Here is a 17,408-nt window from a genome sequence, read left to right on the forward strand (position 1 = left end):
CAAAATTATGTATGTACAAAGTCATACAACAGTGGTAGTTGCGTACAATTATCGTCTGCACAAAACAAAGGAGATGAAAAAAAAATCACAAATTAACGTTTTTAGCCAAAGGTTTTCATGTCAAATGGAAAAAAATATATATATATTTGGTATAAATTTATATTCGATGGGCTGCTCAAGGGCAGACGTGAAAATTGATCAGGCTATACCTAAAGAAATTAAAATTTCATTTCATGTTAAATTTCCATGAGGTCTTAACGTTTCCAAAATAACGTCACATTTACGAAAATAAACTCAATCCGAAAACTGATAGTACACTGACATAGTACATACTACATCATACAATATCACTTGATTTCAAATAAGACAGATAAGGAAATATTTGATAACGATGTTAGTACCTATCTACCTGTAGACTAGATTACAATACATGAGGTCTTATACCTACATTTACCTTACCTACTTTTGAAAAACAATATTGTTTACAAAATAGTACCTATGTGCCATTGTGCCTACTATGAATTGGTACCTAAGCGCGTACGCATTTACATAATGTGCACTAAAACTGAATGGATCTCTCACTTAATTATATCAAATAAACCTTCAGTATAGTGTAGCTTGAAAAGTAGCGCTCCGGCCTTGTAAGCGATAAGCCGCGGGTTCGATTTCCGCCCGGGGCGAACTTTATCCTGAACAGATGAGATGTGTTCTCGGAACGGGTGGTTCTATCCTGTCTTCTTTTCCTATTCGATTTCGGGATGATAAAACCTCCGTACCTAGTTACAGTTCCCTCTGCCAAACAAACCTCTTTAAGAAAAAGTGTATTTTTTAGTGCTCCCTAGTCTGCACTCTTCTTCCTCCAGTTCACCTCGTTTTCTACACTTTTACCATTTCAGTCGTCGTCATCATCGGCCGTTGCTTCCTCTTTCTTTTCCTCTTCCTTGTAGCATCGATATTCTGGCTTGAGTTCCCACATGTTCTTATGCGCTTCTCTATTCGATTTCGGGACGATAAGAGCTCCGTACCTTGTTACAGTTCCCTCTGTCAAACAAACCTCTTTAAGAAAAAGTGTATTTTTTAGTCCTCCCTAGTCTGCACTCTTCTTCCCCCAGTTCACCTCGTTTTCTACACTTTTACCATTTCAGTCATCGTCATCATCGGCCGTTGCTTCCTCTTTCTTTTCCTCTTCCTTGTAGCATCGATATTCTGGCTTGAGTTCCCACATGTTCTTATGTCTACACTTTTACCATTTCAATCATCGTCATCATCGGCCGTTGCTTCCTCTTTCTTTTCCTCTTCCTTGTAGCATCGATATTCTGGCTTGAGTTCCCACATGTTCTTATGCGGATTCTTCAGGTTGTAATTGCACACCTCTTTCAGAATCTCCTTCAGGTAAGTCTGGAAAAAGAAAAGAAAAAAATCATTATTATTTAAAAAAAAAAAAAAAAACGTGTTTTGGCACTAAAAACTGACCATCGAAAATTTGACCCGATTACATTACTTTCCTTCTTATAGGATAAGGAAAGTAAAAATAGAGAGGGAACTGTAACAACGGAGGTCTTAATCCTTAACGTCCCAAATTCAAAGAGAGAAGGAGGACAGGAGAGGAAAAAGCCGGCCGTTCCAAGAACTAACCTTATCTTATTAATATAGGTAAAAGAACAACGTCTTCACTTGACTCGTTCCAAGAACTAACCTTAGGTATCTTATTAATATAGGTAAAAGAACAACGTCTTCACTTGACTAGTAACTTTGGAAACTGTAGGTAATTTTATTTCTACAAGAGATAATGGCCCAAAGGACCAATTTCTTTATTTACCATGAAGTTTTTCGAATGTGAATATTTGAACAATTATGTAGGGATGTAAATAAATGAACTATAAATAATACCAAGTACTCAGTACAACCAACAACCTCAACACCGAGACCTTGAATGTACGTATCATGGAAATTTATGCTAATTAATTTAGGTAAACCTATAGGACAAGGAAAGTAAAAAAGATTAGAAATATTAGTAGAAAAATAGTCTAACTAAATAAAAAGGTACCTATAGAGTTATACAGACCTATATCACACACACACCCCCTTTGATAGGTGTATTATTTAGGCTTCATCACCAAATTACCATAGCGGAAAAAAAACTCATATGTACCTACCTATAAAATGTACTATTCCCAAAAATTGGCAAACGTGCTTTTTCCGCTAGTAGAAATTTGGCAATGAAATAAAAAAAAAAAAAAAAAAAATCGTAAATGGTTGAATAGAACGTTATGGACAGGATTGAATGGTGAGCCACCGACTTTAGCGACGTAATTCATAGTCAGCTTATCTCTTCTTAGTTTAAGTGAAGGGATCCCGGACTCAACATATAAACTAGGGATAGGACTGGTGCGGAGTGCCCCTGTAGCTATACGGATACCAGAATGGTGAACCGTGTTTAATTAATATCGGTATTTAACTTGCCGTGATTTTTAACAATAATTCTTTCTTATTCATATTTAATAAACAATATTTATTATTAGATTTAGATTTATTTTATTTTCATTGTGCATGAATACTATTAGAGTGCCCACAGTCCAGACAACAGTACTTATGCGTTAGGAAAGTAAATATAACAATACTTGCCAGCCTAGTTAGCTTGGAAAGTAGCGCGCCCGCCTTGTAAGTGCTAGGCCGCGAGTTCGATTCCCGCCCGGTGCGGATTTTATCCTAAAAGGATAAGGTTCGTTCTCGGAACGGCTGGCTTTCTCATCTCGCCGAATTCGGGACGATAAGACCTCTCTTGTTACAGTTCCCTCTATCAACTTAAAAAAAAACTCACCTTTAAAATCGTCAAAGAGTTAAATAAATTTTCCTTATCATTGGCCCAGTTAATGGGTCAAAATTCTCACCTCTAATTGGTCAAACAGTTAAAAAAAAAGTGGTCACTTCTAACTGCACCAAATAGTCTCACTGAGTCATGAGTCAAACACAGTTAAAATTCTCTCTTACCCCTTTGGTGACCAATTTAAACTGTAGTTTACATCGGCCACCGAAGGACCAACTGGGCCCAAACAGTTCAAATCCTCAATACGTCACCCTCACATTCGTATACACATTGGTGATTTCCCGGGCCGGTAGCACATTGAACAGTTGCTTGTGTTGAAACTTGGTGGCCATCATAGAGGCTAAGATGTTCTCCAGATTCCAGTGTTCCTGATGAAGACAGTCGCCCAATAGGAACGGGCCTTGCTGCGTGCGCACGCAGTCTGTCACGCACGCTGCTGACGCTAGAGCTGAAAAAAAAAGAACGGTTGAAATTAGAACGATAAATTTGAATGAATTTGTGCTGTACACTAATTATATCTGGCATGTCTCTCATAGGGTAAGTGTACCATTTATTCGCCCACCTAAAAAACGTACCATTTATTGGCCCACCTGCCCACATTTATTTTTCTAATTTTTGTATTTGATACCTTTTATTTGTATCAAATGCCTAAATAGCTTAAATTTATCTAGGAACCTATCTACTTCGGTAGGGGACGGACCCTGCTTGTTTTTCCCGAATGCCCTGTAGGCAGTGCAATTTAAACGGGAGTGTTCCCACTACTTACGGCACGATTTTTTTTCTTTTTTTTTCAAATGACACAAAATGTCGTTGAAGGGCAATGTAATTTAAACGCGAGTGTTCCCACTAAGCACGACACGATTTTTTTCCGAACAAGTGGCAGCGGGCCTTTAAGTAGTCTTCTTCTTCTACACCTTTTCTCACTCAAGTGGGGTCGGCGTTTTTCGTTAGCTTCTTCCAGTCAGCCCTACTGTGCACTTCATCCCCCGTTAAATTATTATAGGTAGGTACACATTTACTGCATTTTATTTAGTGCACCTGTTAAGTTCTTTTCCCCCAGATCTTGAATTAAAGCTTAGGTAGGTAGTAAGTACACAAAAAACCTACCAAGTGTTTATGATTGGACACCGGTTTGTAGTTCTGCACAATCTTGTCCAGGTGTTTAACTTGGCGTAGCGGTTGCGATGCTTTGATAATCGAGTCCAGCTTGAGTTTCATATAGCAGCTATCAGCGTAAGGACGGCACTCTAGCTTCTGTACGATTTTGCCTTCCAACATCAATTTCTCGCTTTCCGGTACAATAGCATCGGGATTGACAGGCGCTAGAATAGAATAAAAATCATTACCAAACTAGGTAAAAGAAAGTAACTAGTGATTGAACAGTCTTTTGTGGGATCAGCGTGGCACAATGACCAAAGCACCACCATTTTGAATCAGGATGGAAGGTGACAATTTTAAGTAGCCTATGTCACCCTCAGTACTCTTCTTAATAAACACAAAAAAATTCAACAAAAATGAGATCAATTTCATCTGCTTTCTTGTGAAAAAGAGGACAAAAACGTGTCTCTTGGCGTGACAGACATACACACAAAATTAATCAAGGTGCTTAAGTATAAGTAGTCAAGGGGTTCTCATTCAATTTAATGTGTTCCCCATAAAATGTCAAAAAATATAGAAGACCTTGATTGGACTGTGGGGGTTAGTCTCTTGGCGTGACAGACATACACACAAAATTAATCAAGGTGCTTAAGTAGTCAAGGGGTTCTCATTCAATTTAATGTGTTCCCCATAAAATGTCAAAAAATATAGAAGACCTTGATTGGACTGTGGGGGTTAAGGGACTTTTCAGTCCTATTCCAGCAGGATAAACAAGGTATATTCTATTACTTACGAATGTAATGTGAGAAGACACCAAGTGTTTGTCTATTTACAATTTGTACATCCAGTCTATGATCCTTGGGTATTTTCTCTTCATTTGGGTCAACACACATTGTGGCTTCAGACAGTGATAAGGACACTACGGGTTTTTGACCTGGATTTCTAAAAAAAAAAAAAAAAAAGAATAAAACAAAGGGTTACAAACTGACAATGATTTAGAAATAGGTAGGTACTTAAGTAGCAAAAATGAAATGGGTATAGAAAATAAAGTATTTGACTACACAACCAAAGCAAGTCTTGGAAGGCAAAAATAACTCAATCTTAAATGACTAGGCTAGCCTAGTTAGCTTGGTTGGTACTGCATCTGCCTTGTAAGTGCTAGGCTGTGAGTTTGATTCCTGCCCGGGGTGGATTTTATCCTGAAGGGATAATGTTCATTCTTGGAACAGCTGGCTTTCTCCTACCCTGTCATCCTTCTCTCTTTGATTTCAAGATGATAAGACCCTAGCAGTTACAGTTCCCACCAACAAACCTAAAAAATATATTATATATAAATAAAATACCTGACTATCTTCAGTTTTCCAGCTTCAATATTTCCGGGCACCTTTTCCCACTTGTTGGCCACATACTTGGGAACTTTGACCAACCAAACACCGCGGGATGCTTGGGTCAGGTCCAAATCTTTGTCCGCGTGTTGAGATGAAGTTGTCATTTTGTCTGTTGAACAAGGGAGGATAAAGATATTTTGGTATTTTCATCTTGGGGAAAAAACTTGTGCGGAAGTCATGTCTATTTTACATTTTGTTGATTCCCAGCATAACCTTATTTCGCAGGTTATGCTGCTTCTCCTCCTCCACAAGACATGATACATACAAGACACGGATGCCCTTCTGCTACCCCAGCATAACCTTATTTTGCAGGTTATGCTGCTTCTCCTCCTCCACAAGACATGATACATACAAGACATGAAGATACTCCGTAAATGTCCGTGGAATATTGCTACCAAAGGAACTGGCACAAACAAGCAGTGACCAGTGTTATTATAGGGTTAGGTTAAACGCAGGAAGGATTTTTTACAATTAGAGCAGTGATTAGTGTTATTATAGGGTTATAGGTTAAATACAAAAAGCTTTTCTTTTCCACGGATGTGACTTCTGCATGATTACCAAAGTTATTCAGTGACATTAAATCCTTATCAGATAAAGAAGAGAATGTCCAACTCACCTGTTATCAGTGCTATCACAGTGTTCTGAGGTCAATTCTTGGATTGAAAGTTTAACGCAACTCCTACTGAAGATGTTTTCCTTGATTTGACGGAATGTTCACCAACACCAACCCATACCTATGGGGATAAAATTGACCCTTGAGATTCGATAGTTATTTGATATTCACGAGTGTTTCACTGTTTCAAATCAAAAGTTTTCGGATAAATTCAGAAATTCACACTTCCACAGTTCCCTGTTCCACTCCAATTTCTCGCAGTTTTTTTTTTTTTTTTTTTCCTTCTTGAGAACTAGATGGTTTGGAGGAGGAGAGACGAGAGTTACATAGGTAAAAAGTAGATAACCTAGCCAAACAGGGGAGGAGAAAGAGGGGGAGACCAAAACTGAGATGGAGAGATAAGATTGAGGAAGACATGAGAGAAGAGGAGTGGAGAAGGGACGAGGAGTTGAATAGGAGGGTATGCAGGAGTAGGATAAAGAAGGGTAACGTCGACTTAAAACAAGATTGGAATAAAGTGCAGTAAAAGAAGGAGGTCTGGAAAATGAAGAAAAAAAAAGTTCTTGTGACGACGCGACGGAGGCCTTACTGTCCCGAAAGCCAAGAGAGAAGGAGGACAGGATTAGAAGAAACCCAGCCGTTCCGAGAACGAATCTCATCTAACGAATCTCATTCGAACCTGCGACCAAACACTTACCAGGTGGACGCACTCCAAGCTAACTAGGAGAGGGAACTGTAACAACGGAGGTCTTAATCCTTAACGTCCCAAATTCAAAGAGAGAAGGAGGACAGGAGAGGAAAAAGCCGGCAGTTCCAAGAACTAACCTTATCTTATTAATATAGGTAAAAGAACAACGTCTTCACTTGACTAGTAACTTTGGAAACTGTAGGTAATTTTATTTCTACAAGAGATAAAAAACAATTATAAAATTAAAAAAACCTACAGGAGCCGACATGTTTCGCCATCTCCTGATGACATTTTCAAGGCGACTGAAGAAAAGAAAAACCTTATCTGTTTATGTTTAGGATGGTTCTGGGCGGCATTCGAACCAACGCCCTGACGCTCACTAAATAGACTAGTGTCTAACTGTGGGACTAAAAACAGGAAGGAGAACAACTAACCCTAACCAGCCTAGCTAAATCCTGCTACCACCTTTCGGCAAGAGCTTAAGCTAAAACAAAAACGACATGTTACTCACAATAGGTTGCTTGGTAATTTTGACCAGATCCTTGATATTGTAGTACTGATGCTTCTCAAACGCAGCAAACAACATCTCCAACACAGCATCCTTATCATCTCGCGCCTTCTTTCCTTCTGCCTTCTTCTTCTCGTTATATTCAATCTGGAAAACAAAATGGTAATCTTATATTATAAGAACGAGATCCATTCACTCATTCACATTTCACAGTTCACATTTCATAGTTCACACACTGATCGCTCTATCTCTTGAATTTGTTTTTCACACGATGCGTATTTTGTTTTTCGTTTTTAATACTTTTCAGCAAGAATCGCTTGAATTTTTTCCTTCATACAGGCCCAGAAAATAAACCAGACCAGTTTTTATGTTTTTTCCAAAGGAGATCTCACAAAATTATTTTTTTATCCCATCTCGAAGTCGGTCGGAAACAGAAACTTTCGGGCTGTAGTCAGACTCAAAAAAGCAGTGTTGTCAGATTGTGCCCGGCTTGAAATTAATGGGAGCGGGAAGCCAAATGATCGTTACTTTCCATTACACCTCTATGGGGGAACCGGAAGAACGGAAGTTGAAACGAGGGTAACATAAGAACAACATTTCCAACACAGCATCCTTATCATCTCGCGCCTTCTTTCCTTCTGCTTTCTTCTTCTCGTTATATTTAATTGAAACGAGGAAAATGAGGAAGTGTTGTAGCTACCTATGGGTAGGTATATATCTATTAATATGTATTCATATTTTTTGAGGTTTCGGTAGGAATCGAGCACACAGCCTTACACTTACCACCTTACCAGGACGTACCTACCTACAAATTCCACCTAAGGTAATATACTCTGTAAACCTACCTTCCTACTTTCAACAGACTATTGTAGACCTCCCAACTTGAGTAAGTGAGTACGCGTAGGCGTCCACAACGGAAAACCGACCCTCGACTACTACCGACCCAAGAGAAAATAAACAAACCATGCTAATGGATGTAAGCGGCCTAAACGAATCACCCTTGATCATAGCAGCTCCGACCACAGTAGGTACTCAGGTTACAACCTGTTAGCAGTTAGGTAATTTATTTTATTTGTATCAGCAACTTGCTCTGTTGCATATTTTGCAATCCTGTACAACTTTCTATACACTTTTAAAGCTACCTCGCTTATTTAAGACTTTTTCGACCAGTAGGTACCCAATTTTCAGTCCTCACGAGGCGGAGAGTGCCTCCAAACTCCAAATGCAACCAAACAAAATTTAAAGAAATTAAAAAAAGAGCTCAGGGCTTCTAGCGATCCGGCCGGGTAGAAACACACTACGACCAGACGACCACATCATCATGTGACATGACGTAACGTGATGTTAGTGTAGCTGTCCTGAACGAAATTACCCTATACCTACCTACAGATATTGTGGGGAAACTTTGAACTAGGTATAATACCTTAAGGTACATCTTTCTGACTCCCCATGACTTCACGTGACGTGACGTGATGATAGACAAAGAAAGAAAACAGTTATTTCTCGATATGAACATGATTTTTTGTATTTGAAGAAGAGTAACAAAGTGAAGTTATAGGTGCCCCTAATAGGTACGCGAGGATGTAATACCAAGGGTAGAAACACACTACTATCACGTCACGTGGGCTCACGTGATAGTATATCCTACCTATGAAAGACTTTTTTATTGCCTAAAATCGTAAATTGACTGCGACGAATGATTTTCAGAATGCTAAACCCAGTTATAGCGGGAAATCTTCCTAGTCACACGTGGGGACAACATGCCTTGAAGTCTACAATCTTCTTCTTCTTCTTTTTCTTCGCCTTTTCCCGTGTTCAGACGGGGTCGGCGCTTTTCGTTAGCCTCTCAATCAGCCCTACTAGGGTTATTGTTTTGGGCTGACATTTGGCTTTGGCTACAACTTTTACAAGTGGATGCCCTTCGCACTCAACCTTTGCTATTTCTACTTCGCATGTTAAATGTATTTCGGCATCTGCGTGTTGAAAAACGTCTCAAAAAAGATAAGTCACTATTAAGCTGTGTCCAAACATAGTCGACGCCGTCGATCGACATTGACTGAAACCGTACACTGCCTCGACAACATAGATTCAACTCGATCTAATATCAGCGGCGTCCACTATGTGTGGACACTCCTTTAGATTGTACACCTCGCGGTTAGCATAAACAGTAACGCGTACTCTTTTGACTCTATCAAATGATATTCAGATTTAAAAATGGCAGTGATGAAGCTTATTTCGTAAGGTCTTTGCTATCTCCAATGGCTTGGCATTTGCAGATCGGCAAATGCATGCGGAGACTTGGTTTACCAATAACGGCAAAAGCCATGATCGGCCTTAATTTTCGGAATAATAAGGTGTTCCTATATCTGCCTACTGAGCCAAATCAGGTAGATACACAACTTTTCAAGACAAACATAATGTACACTGTACACATACCTCACATGAGAGGGAAGGGAGAATTTGGGTAAAGGAAGGAAACCTACATCTACAGGATAGATTGCATAGATGATAAGATCATAGTAAAAAGGGTAGTTGGGAATGTGGTAGGAATGGAAATTCAGTAAACCTAGGGGATATGTAACATTAAATTTAATTTTAAATAGGTACCTAACGAGATAAAGGAATAGGTACCTAACAGTGTACATTACCTAACGAGATAAAGGAAGAGGATAAGGTAGAAATTTGTCCTCCACGGAGGACGCTTACCTAACACAAACACATGAGAAATCAACAACATCAAAAAAATTCAATACGAAAAAAACACAACGAAATCGCGGCGATTTCCCGAACAAAAATTCTTTGAACTTTGAAATTCCTTCGTCTCCTTCTTACTCTTCTTCCTCCTCTTCCTCATCATCTTCCTCTTCACCTTCATCATCCTCTTCTTCTTTGTCTTCGATTTTCTCGATCACTTCTTTGACTTCCTCTTTCTTCGCGGCCGGCGGCCGTCCCCGGCCTCCCTTTTTGACGGCAGGTTTGGCGGCGGCCTTTTTCTTAGCGGCCGCTGCTTTGCCTTTGGATGGCGGTCGACCTCGGCCTCGACTCTTTTTGCTGACGGGCTCCGAATTCTCCTCGCCGTCTGTGCTCTCGACGTCCTTCTTCGGTGTTTCTTTGACGGCCGGAGGGGGGGCAGGTGTGTCGGGTTTGGCGGCCGCTGTTGCAGCTCCTCGGCCACGCTTTTTGGGCTCTTTTACCTCCTGTGAAAGATAAAGGGAAATTAATTTTTTACGCACTGATGTCTTGTAAGAAATTATGGTTCCCATTCCAAACTTCAACGCAATTTCTTCTGGTCTACTTAATTATTTATCTCTTTTTTCTCATCTGATATAATTATGTGGGTCCTGGAGTAGGAATTTTAAATTTGGGATTTTTCTGTTTCTAACTTGAGACAAGCACTTTTTACTAAAAATTTCCCTAGTCCCCGATTATGATGGTGTTTTAAAATCTACAACAGAACTAGTGGATCGCTCTAATCTACTAGAGCCCGAATAAGGAACTTACGTCGCCAATTTTGTCTGGTTTAGCGGCGGCCGGTGGTAGTGCTTTGGCTTTGGCCGCACCTCGGCCTCTCTTCTTCTCGGGAACTGCGGCCTCTGAATCGGACATACTGAGCGCTTCGTCAAGGATCTGTGGTCAGGAGGACAAATTATTATTATTATTTTAAGAATTTATTTATTGATGAGATGAAAATAATAATGACTAATACTCTTCATTTGGGTTGGTAGGGTTGGTTTTATTGGATGAAATAGACATGTTTCGCCCACTTGGCATCATCAGTGTACAAATAGGAAACTCTATAATTAAAAGAAAAAAAATGTATTTTTTATAGTTTTATTCCTATACCTATCTTATCTAATGCCATTCTTATCTAGCTATGATCGATGCGTAGGAAAATGAATCATAGCCAATTTCGTAACAATTTAATTTTATGCCTTTGAGAAGCCGGTTTTTGACATCTCGCGCCCCCCCCCCCCCTACCCCTATTAGGTAGCGTGGAGCAATGCGGTGTTGCGGTTGCGGCCTGAAAATCCAAACCTATATAGAGGTACCTATGTTCCATCAATAAATTCGTTTTATTTAGTCAAGTACTGAAGACTTTTTTTTTTAAGAGGTTTGACAGAGGGAACTTTAACTGCTATAGAGAGAAGGAAGACAGGATAGGAGAAAGCCAGCCGTTCCGAGAACGAACATTATCCCATAAGGATAAAATCCGCCCCGGGCGGGAATCGAACCCGCGGCCTAGCGCTTACAAGGCAGACGCACTACCAACTAAGCTAGATAAAATCCGCCCCGGGCGGGAATCGAACCCGCGGCCTAGCGCTTACAAGGCAGACGCACTACCAACTAAGCTAACTACTAACTAGGCTGGCTGAAAGTGAAGACTTATTCTCTTCTTATTTTAGTATTAATTAGTACCTACCTACTTGACATGGTATCCCGTTTTCATAGTTTGCTATATAGGTATGTGTTATTATATCACAATTTTGGTGCTCACTAGCTCACTACAGCATTGTAGGATTTTCCCAATAGGTAGGTATCTCAATAATCTAGCTCCCAATGTTTACCTACGAGAGAAACTTCAGAAATCGCCTCCATCAGTGTATCGAGAATGGCGGTCGTCATTTCAATGGAGTAGGTACTGTTCAAAAGAACCTAAAATCAAATTTCAAACATTTCTTGATGCTATATGCTAATCCATCAACAGAAGTCAAGAAAGTAAGGCTGAGTGGGCCCCGCAACAGCCAGCCACGGAATCAATCATTTGCATGATACAATTTTTTTTTACCCCGCCCGGAAATGAACACGGGTCTTTCGCGTGCCAGGCGAGCGCAGCAAACAAGAATGATAGGATGATCAGGTAAAAAAAAAAACTCATCGTGGCGTAGAAAAAATTAACCCAAAGTGAGACGCGTTCTTTACAGCGTTGCCAGATTTCTCGCTTATTTTTTAGTAGCACAAGCGAGCAGCTTCGTTTCAAGAAATCTACGTTCATAAAAAAATAAAAATAAAAATTCTAGGCAGGGAATACGAAGAGTTCAAGAGATTCGCACGAAATTTTGTCGAAATGTAAGTAATTTTCTATTTTTTCTCCTAGACCTTTGAGCGGAGCATTAATTTTTCTATTTTAATTCGTTTTCTCCACGTTCGGCCAATATTTTTGCTATTTTTTTCCACCTCGAAGTCGAGGAGAAATTGAATTTTTTCCGTCAACACTCACGGCTTCTATTTTGTTCAAACTTGGAGTTTCACAAGCATAGTACGGCCATTTGTATATTTTTTTTTAATTTTTCGTTTTATCAATTTTGTACTTTTTCCTCCTCAATTTACAGCTAGTTGAACGCTGATAAAATCGTGGGGTTTGCGGTAAATTGCTTGTTTTCTAGAGGAAAATATTTGACCAACAAGTCACTATTAAGCTGTGTCCACACATTGTCGACGCCGTCGATCGACGTTGACTGAAACCGTACACTGCCTTGACAACATATTAGATTCAACTCGATCTAATATCAGCGGCGTCGACTATGTGTGGACACTCCTTTAGATTGTACACCTCGCGGTTAGCATAAACAGTAACGCGTCCTCTTTTGACTCTATCAAATGATATTCGTAAACTTTGTAGGGAAATGTTGTGCGAGGGAATCTTGAAGTGGAATTATTATGAAAATGTAGTCAACATGTAGGTAGGAAGATATAGGATAGGAGTAGAAAAGATACACCGGGGGAATGAGCTTTTGGAGGGTTTATTAATTTTCATTTTATTTTTAGGCACTACCTATAGCTACGATTTCCCATGGCATTTTCATAGATTTCATGTTTGAAGTTTGAACTCCATTTTAATGCTTTATATTTCTTAAAATAAGTATTTGTAAAAAAGCAAGAGGTGATAAATTATATCCATCGAGGTAATAATTATGTAGGTATTAGGTATTAGGTACCTATTACTTTCTAAATAGGTAATAGTTAGGTAAGGTACGCCTAACACAGGTAAATTATCGTCTCAATGGATAATGATGCGTTGTTTTGGAGAGTTGGAGAGCCTCATCGACTTTAAAGCAGCCTTTATTTTTAACTGTTAATTTTATGAGGAGCTATAATAAAATTTCTTGAGAATAAATATAGTTAGGGTTTCAAAAACAATAAACAAAACCCAAAATGCGTCGGGGGGAGGGGGGGGGAATGAAAGAAAGAAAAAAATGCCGCACTTACCAAATTTGAAATCGTAAAATATCTCAACAATATCAAAGTGGAAACAACGGAAAATCTTCAAAGAAATCCTACACACAGGATGGTACGAGTGAAAACGTACGTCAGAATTTTTCCTGTTTAATTTACTATGAAAGATAGAACAAAAAGGTCCAAACTTCGGAGCGTCGGTTTCAAGAACGCCAAAAAGAAAAGGCGCGGAAGGGGGTATTGCCGTCGGAGTAACGGCGCGTACCGGGTATCGCGAACTCTGTACAAAACAGACTGGAGCTTGGAACGTCGAGAGCTTTCAATTTCACACGTAAGAGGAAAATTCGAAGTTTTTCTCTCTTTTTTTCGAGGCAGGTGCTGAGCAAGAGGGGTTTGTTTTGTGGGAAAGGAGCTTCAAGTGTTCTCTGATTCGAATAATGAAGGGAGTGTTAAGGATCTAGGGGAATGTACGTTAGAGGTAGAAATAGAGGAAGTACAATAGAACCTCGATTATATCAACTAATTGGGACCGAGGGGTAGGTAATTCTGAGAAAATAATTTTTTGAACCAAAGGGTACCTAAATAATTTAAGCTTTTAATATACCTACCTAGGTACCTATACCTAGACGATTATTATTATTATTATTATTATTATTATTATTATTATTATTATTATTATTATTATTATTATTATTATTATTGCAGTTACAGTTCCCTCTGTCAAACCTCTTAAAAAAAAAGAAAAAAAAAATAAACAAACAGAACATGAATTCAAGTAAATAGAACAAACAGAACAGAATTGAAAATTGAAAGTAGGTAAAAATTGATAATAGAAATACAAGATTTGCAAGACCAATATCATCCTTTCACAAAATATTTATTTTTCTTTATTTTCTTGATTAGAGAGGTGTTTTTAATAAATTAATAGACATGTAGAGTTATGGAGGTAAAAGGGACACTCTATTAATAAAACCTACTTTCCCACTCTGGAGGAGGTAATTATTTATGACCTGTAATGCTTTTGCTTGATGATGGAATAATTTCAAGCGGTTCTATTTATTTAATTCCCTTTATCCCCTGTACTAAATCATCCCCTGGGCATTGTTTACAAAAAGTTTAGGGTATTCAGGCACGGATACCAATTGTCTCATGTGGTTCTATTCTATTTATTTAATTCCCTTTATCCCCTGTACTAAATCATCCCCTGGGCATTGTTTACAAAAAGTTTAGGGTATTCAGGCACGGATAAAGGAGAAATAGCTTTGAGGCACCAAACCTTGTGAGGCCATAATTTCTTCCTTCTTCTTGGTGTGTCATGTCTAGGGGTCGCAAATCCCGCACGTTTCCAATCCCGCGGGATCCCGCGCGGGATTTGGCCAATCCCGCGGGATCCCGCACTTATGCAAACAAATCCCGCAAATCCAGCAGCTAAAAACTGCGGGATTGTGGGATTGGAAAAAGGTGCGGGATCCCGCGGGATTGTGGGATTGTGGGATCCCGCATTGCAATCCCTAGTCATGTCCATTGTCAAACGTTGACAACCATGTTCCTGATACTTTGTCAATCTTCTGCTGCTCTAAAAAATAATTATTTGCTTGACATCTTGTACTATGTATGACATCTTGTATTTCTTTCTTGCTTCCTAGTTTTTTAAATATTTTACAGTCAGAGCTGATAATGGGGAAGGAAACCTTTAGCCCTTGATACCTGATTCACTGGTTTAATTAAGTTCCTTGTTCATTACAGATTTGACACAACTTCAGTGAGCTTCAACTGACCAGACAAAATGCCTGAGGTTGCAACCAAACGTAAGGCATCAGCTCCTGCTGCAAAGGAAGAACCCAAGAGAGCAGGACGTGGCCGACCAGCCAAGGCTGACTCGGAAAAGGCAGCAGCTGCCCCAGCCCCAGCCAAGAAGGTTCAAAATGATGGAGAACCTAAAGCCAAGAGAGGTCGTGGCAGACCTCCCAAGGACGGAATCAAGGCTAAGCCCAAGAAGTTGAAGTACCCAGGAAAGGGAAGAGGTCGCCCAAAGGCAACAGATGTACCCGTAGCCCAAAGTGATGATGACGAGTAGAATAAATGTTTAACTTGACACAAGGGCCCCTGTATTTCCCTTTTATATAAGTACTTGGTCATTTAACACCGTGAAAAGATTTTTCTTATATTTATTTACATAATATAGCTTTTTTTTTTATTTTCACTCCCCCTCCCCCAGAAACTACTAATTTATAAGTGTGTAAAAAATATATTTGTTTTTTAGTTTAGATTTTTGTTTGTAAGTTTTAGAAATCAAGATGTCAAAAAAATAAAGTATATGTTTCCTAGTGAATTGTGTGTTTTTTCTAAATTGAGGAACCAATTGACTCTTGTTCTTTCGCTACCAACTAAGCTAACTAGGCTGGCAAGGGGGGTCGTCTTTACTTTCGAAAAATAAGGGCCACCCTAATGTACACGAATTATGAGTCATGTCTCTCATACATGGCACATAATTATATGAAAGACATTGATTGAGAAATTGAAGAGAGGAAGAGAAAGAAACGTGTATCTTCTACGTTTGATAGACAGTAACAACGGAGGTCTTATCGTCCCGAAATCGAACAGAGAAGGACAGGATAAGAAAAAGCCAGCCGTTCCCAGAACGAACCTTATCTGTTTGGGATAAAGTTCGCTCCGGGCGGGGTTCGAGCCCGCGACCTAGCGCTTACAAGGCAGACGCGCTACCGTTCAAGCTAATTTTGTTCTTTGGTTACATGAATAGACATATTTCTAATCTAAGTACCTAGATTCAATTGCTACAACACCTTATTTCTCACTCTTCATAAACTATATTTTTTTCGGTTATTAAATTATCATTATTCAGACTTGAAATCTATAAGAATTGTTTTGAAAATTACTCAGACTTTTCAAATAAAACCAACCCCTCAACTTGTTCTTTGGTTTCATGAATAGACATATTTCTAATCTAAGTACCTAGATTCAATTGCTACAACACCTTATTTCTCACTCTTCATAAACTGTATATTTTTTTTTTTGTTATTAAATTATCATTATTCAGACTTGAAATCTATAAGAATTGTTTTGAAAATTACTCAGACTTTTCAAATAAAACCAACCCCTCAATTCCAAAGCTACTTTGTAGAGTTTTGATCACAACTCCTCACCTTCTTCAATGAGTTAAATTTAGTCACATGTGGGGATTTCATGAATTTAGTTAAAAAAGGAGTAATATTTAGTTAAAAAAGGAGGGTGCTTTTTCCTCTTTCAGATTTCATTTTGGCATATAACATCTATAAATTTCAAGGGAAACTTTATTATTTTAGACTTTGACTGAATATTCTAGGAGGGTGTTTTTTCCTCTTTCAGATTTCATTTTGGCATATAACATCTATAAATTTCAAGGGAAACTTTATTATTTTAGACTTTGACTGAATATTCTTGGGACACATATTTATTTTCTCCTTGGTTCTAAGTTTGTAACTATCAACTTTTTTTCTCTTTGTTTACACAGAAATCTTATTTTGAAAATTTATCAAATGAAATTGTATGTCTGAAGTTAAGGTTTTCTTTCTCAAGGGTCTGAAATCATTACTGGAGTGATTGATATTCTGGTTGGGCAAACCTTGATTCACTCAAGTATTTATATACGAAATTTTTTTTTGAACCCATGATATTGTAATTTCTTGAGTGAAAAACAAGGCATTTGAGAAAACATGACATTTTCTTTCATGTGCAAAGAGTTTGTACTCATGACCAATTCACCGGCAATGATTTTTCAAAGGATTGTCAGTTTTGGCAATGTAGGAACTGAGAAGGCAAATTTTTTTGATTGGGTCCTTTGTTTATTATTACTATTTTTTAGTATTATTTACTGTCAGGTTTACTGTAATAAATTGTATTTACCTACTTCTTACATAGGTAATTGCTAAATAATTATTATGAGCTAGAAAATTCTGAATTTGACAACGACCAATTGATTGATTTTTTTTTTCCAACTCTCGAGAAAACCCAAAGGATCCAATCAAAAAGAAAAGACCTCAGCAAGGTGTATGTGTTTATTTGTAAGATAAAATTGAAAAATCATTTTTTGAGAGGTGACTTATATTAAGTTC

At 38.6% G+C, this 17,408-nt stretch overlaps 3 protein-coding genes across 5 annotated transcripts; 1 reads left to right on the forward strand and 2 right to left on the reverse strand.

Annotated features, from left to right (window-relative positions):
• Positions 1–145: 145 nt before the first annotated feature.
• LOC103513768 (general transcription factor IIF subunit 2) lies at positions 146–6,207 on the reverse strand. Its single transcript, XM_008478616.3, has 7 exons — positions 5,930–6,207; positions 5,269–5,422; positions 4,719–4,867; positions 3,931–4,149; positions 3,085–3,275; positions 1,248–1,398; positions 146–888 (listed from the first exon to the last, which is right to left on the reverse strand). Exons 2-6 carry the CDS (start codon positions 5,415–5,417, stop codon positions 1,252–1,254), a joined length of 855 nt encoding a protein of 284 aa, XP_008476838.1. The 5' UTR covers positions 5,418–5,422; positions 5,930–6,207; the 3' UTR covers positions 146–888; positions 1,248–1,251.
• Positions 6,208–8,788: 2,581 nt separating this feature from the next.
• On the reverse strand, positions 8,789–13,590 carry LOC103513769 (nucleolin). Its single transcript, XM_026826884.1, has 4 exons — positions 13,330–13,590; positions 10,624–10,749; positions 9,771–10,319; positions 8,789–9,729 (listed from the first exon to the last, which is right to left on the reverse strand). Exons 2-3 carry the CDS (start codon positions 10,726–10,728, stop codon positions 9,951–9,953), a joined length of 474 nt encoding a protein of 157 aa, XP_026682685.1. The 5' UTR covers positions 10,729–10,749; positions 13,330–13,590; the 3' UTR covers positions 8,789–9,729; positions 9,771–9,950.
• On the forward strand, positions 12,080–15,628 carry LOC103513761 (histone H1-II-like). 3 transcript variants are annotated; one of them, XM_008478609.3, is made up of 2 exons: positions 12,080–12,189; positions 15,043–15,628. In XM_008478609.3, the coding sequence occupies exon 2, from the start codon at positions 15,083–15,085 to the stop codon at positions 15,371–15,373; it is 291 nt and encodes a 96-aa protein (XP_008476831.1). In that variant the 5' UTR covers positions 12,080–12,189; positions 15,043–15,082; the 3' UTR covers positions 15,374–15,628. The 3 variants fall into 3 exon arrangements, with proteins under 3 accessions (XP_008476831.1, XP_026682686.1, XP_008476832.1); XM_026826885.1 differs by lacking the exon at positions 12,080–12,189 and adding an exon at positions 12,245–12,379; XM_008478610.3 differs by lacking the exon at positions 12,080–12,189 and adding an exon at positions 14,166–14,291.
• Positions 15,629–17,408: the final 1,780 nt, after the last annotated feature.

Source organism: Diaphorina citri, unplaced genomic scaffold, assembly GCF_000475195.1.
Source record: "Diaphorina citri unplaced genomic scaffold, Diaci psyllid genome assembly version 1.1 scaffold1023, whole genome shotgun sequence".
NCBI lineage: Eukaryota > Metazoa > Arthropoda > Insecta > Hemiptera > Psyllidae > Diaphorina > Diaphorina citri.

What these genes read in the sequence shown, in the direction of transcription:
- LOC103513768 (XM_008478616.3), bottom strand. Translation starts at nt 5,417, where the DNA reads ATGACAACTTCATCTCAACACGCGGACAAAGATTTGGACCTGACCCAA. An exon ending in GGAAAACTGAAGATAGTCAG is followed by an intron (nt 4,868 to 5,268) that starts GTATTTTATTTA and finishes TTTTTTTTTTAG; the next exon opens with AAATCCAGGTCAAAAACCCG. An exon ending in TGTCTTCTCACATTACATTC is followed by an intron (nt 4,150 to 4,718) that starts GTAAGTAATAGA and finishes ATTCTATTCTAG; the next exon opens with CGCCTGTCAATCCCGATGCT.
- LOC103513769 (XM_026826884.1), bottom strand. Translation starts at nt 10,728, where the DNA reads ATGTCCGATTCAGAGGCCGCAGTTCCCGAGAAGAAGAGAGGCCGAGGT. An exon ending in AACCAGACAAAATTGGCGAC is followed by an intron (nt 10,320 to 10,623) that starts GTAAGTTCCTTA and finishes TATCTTTCACAG; the next exon opens with GAGGTAAAAGAGCCCAAAAA.
- LOC103513761 (XM_008478609.3), top strand. Translation starts at nt 15,083, where the DNA reads ATGCCTGAGGTTGCAACCAAACGTAAGGCATCAGCTCCTGCTGCAAAG.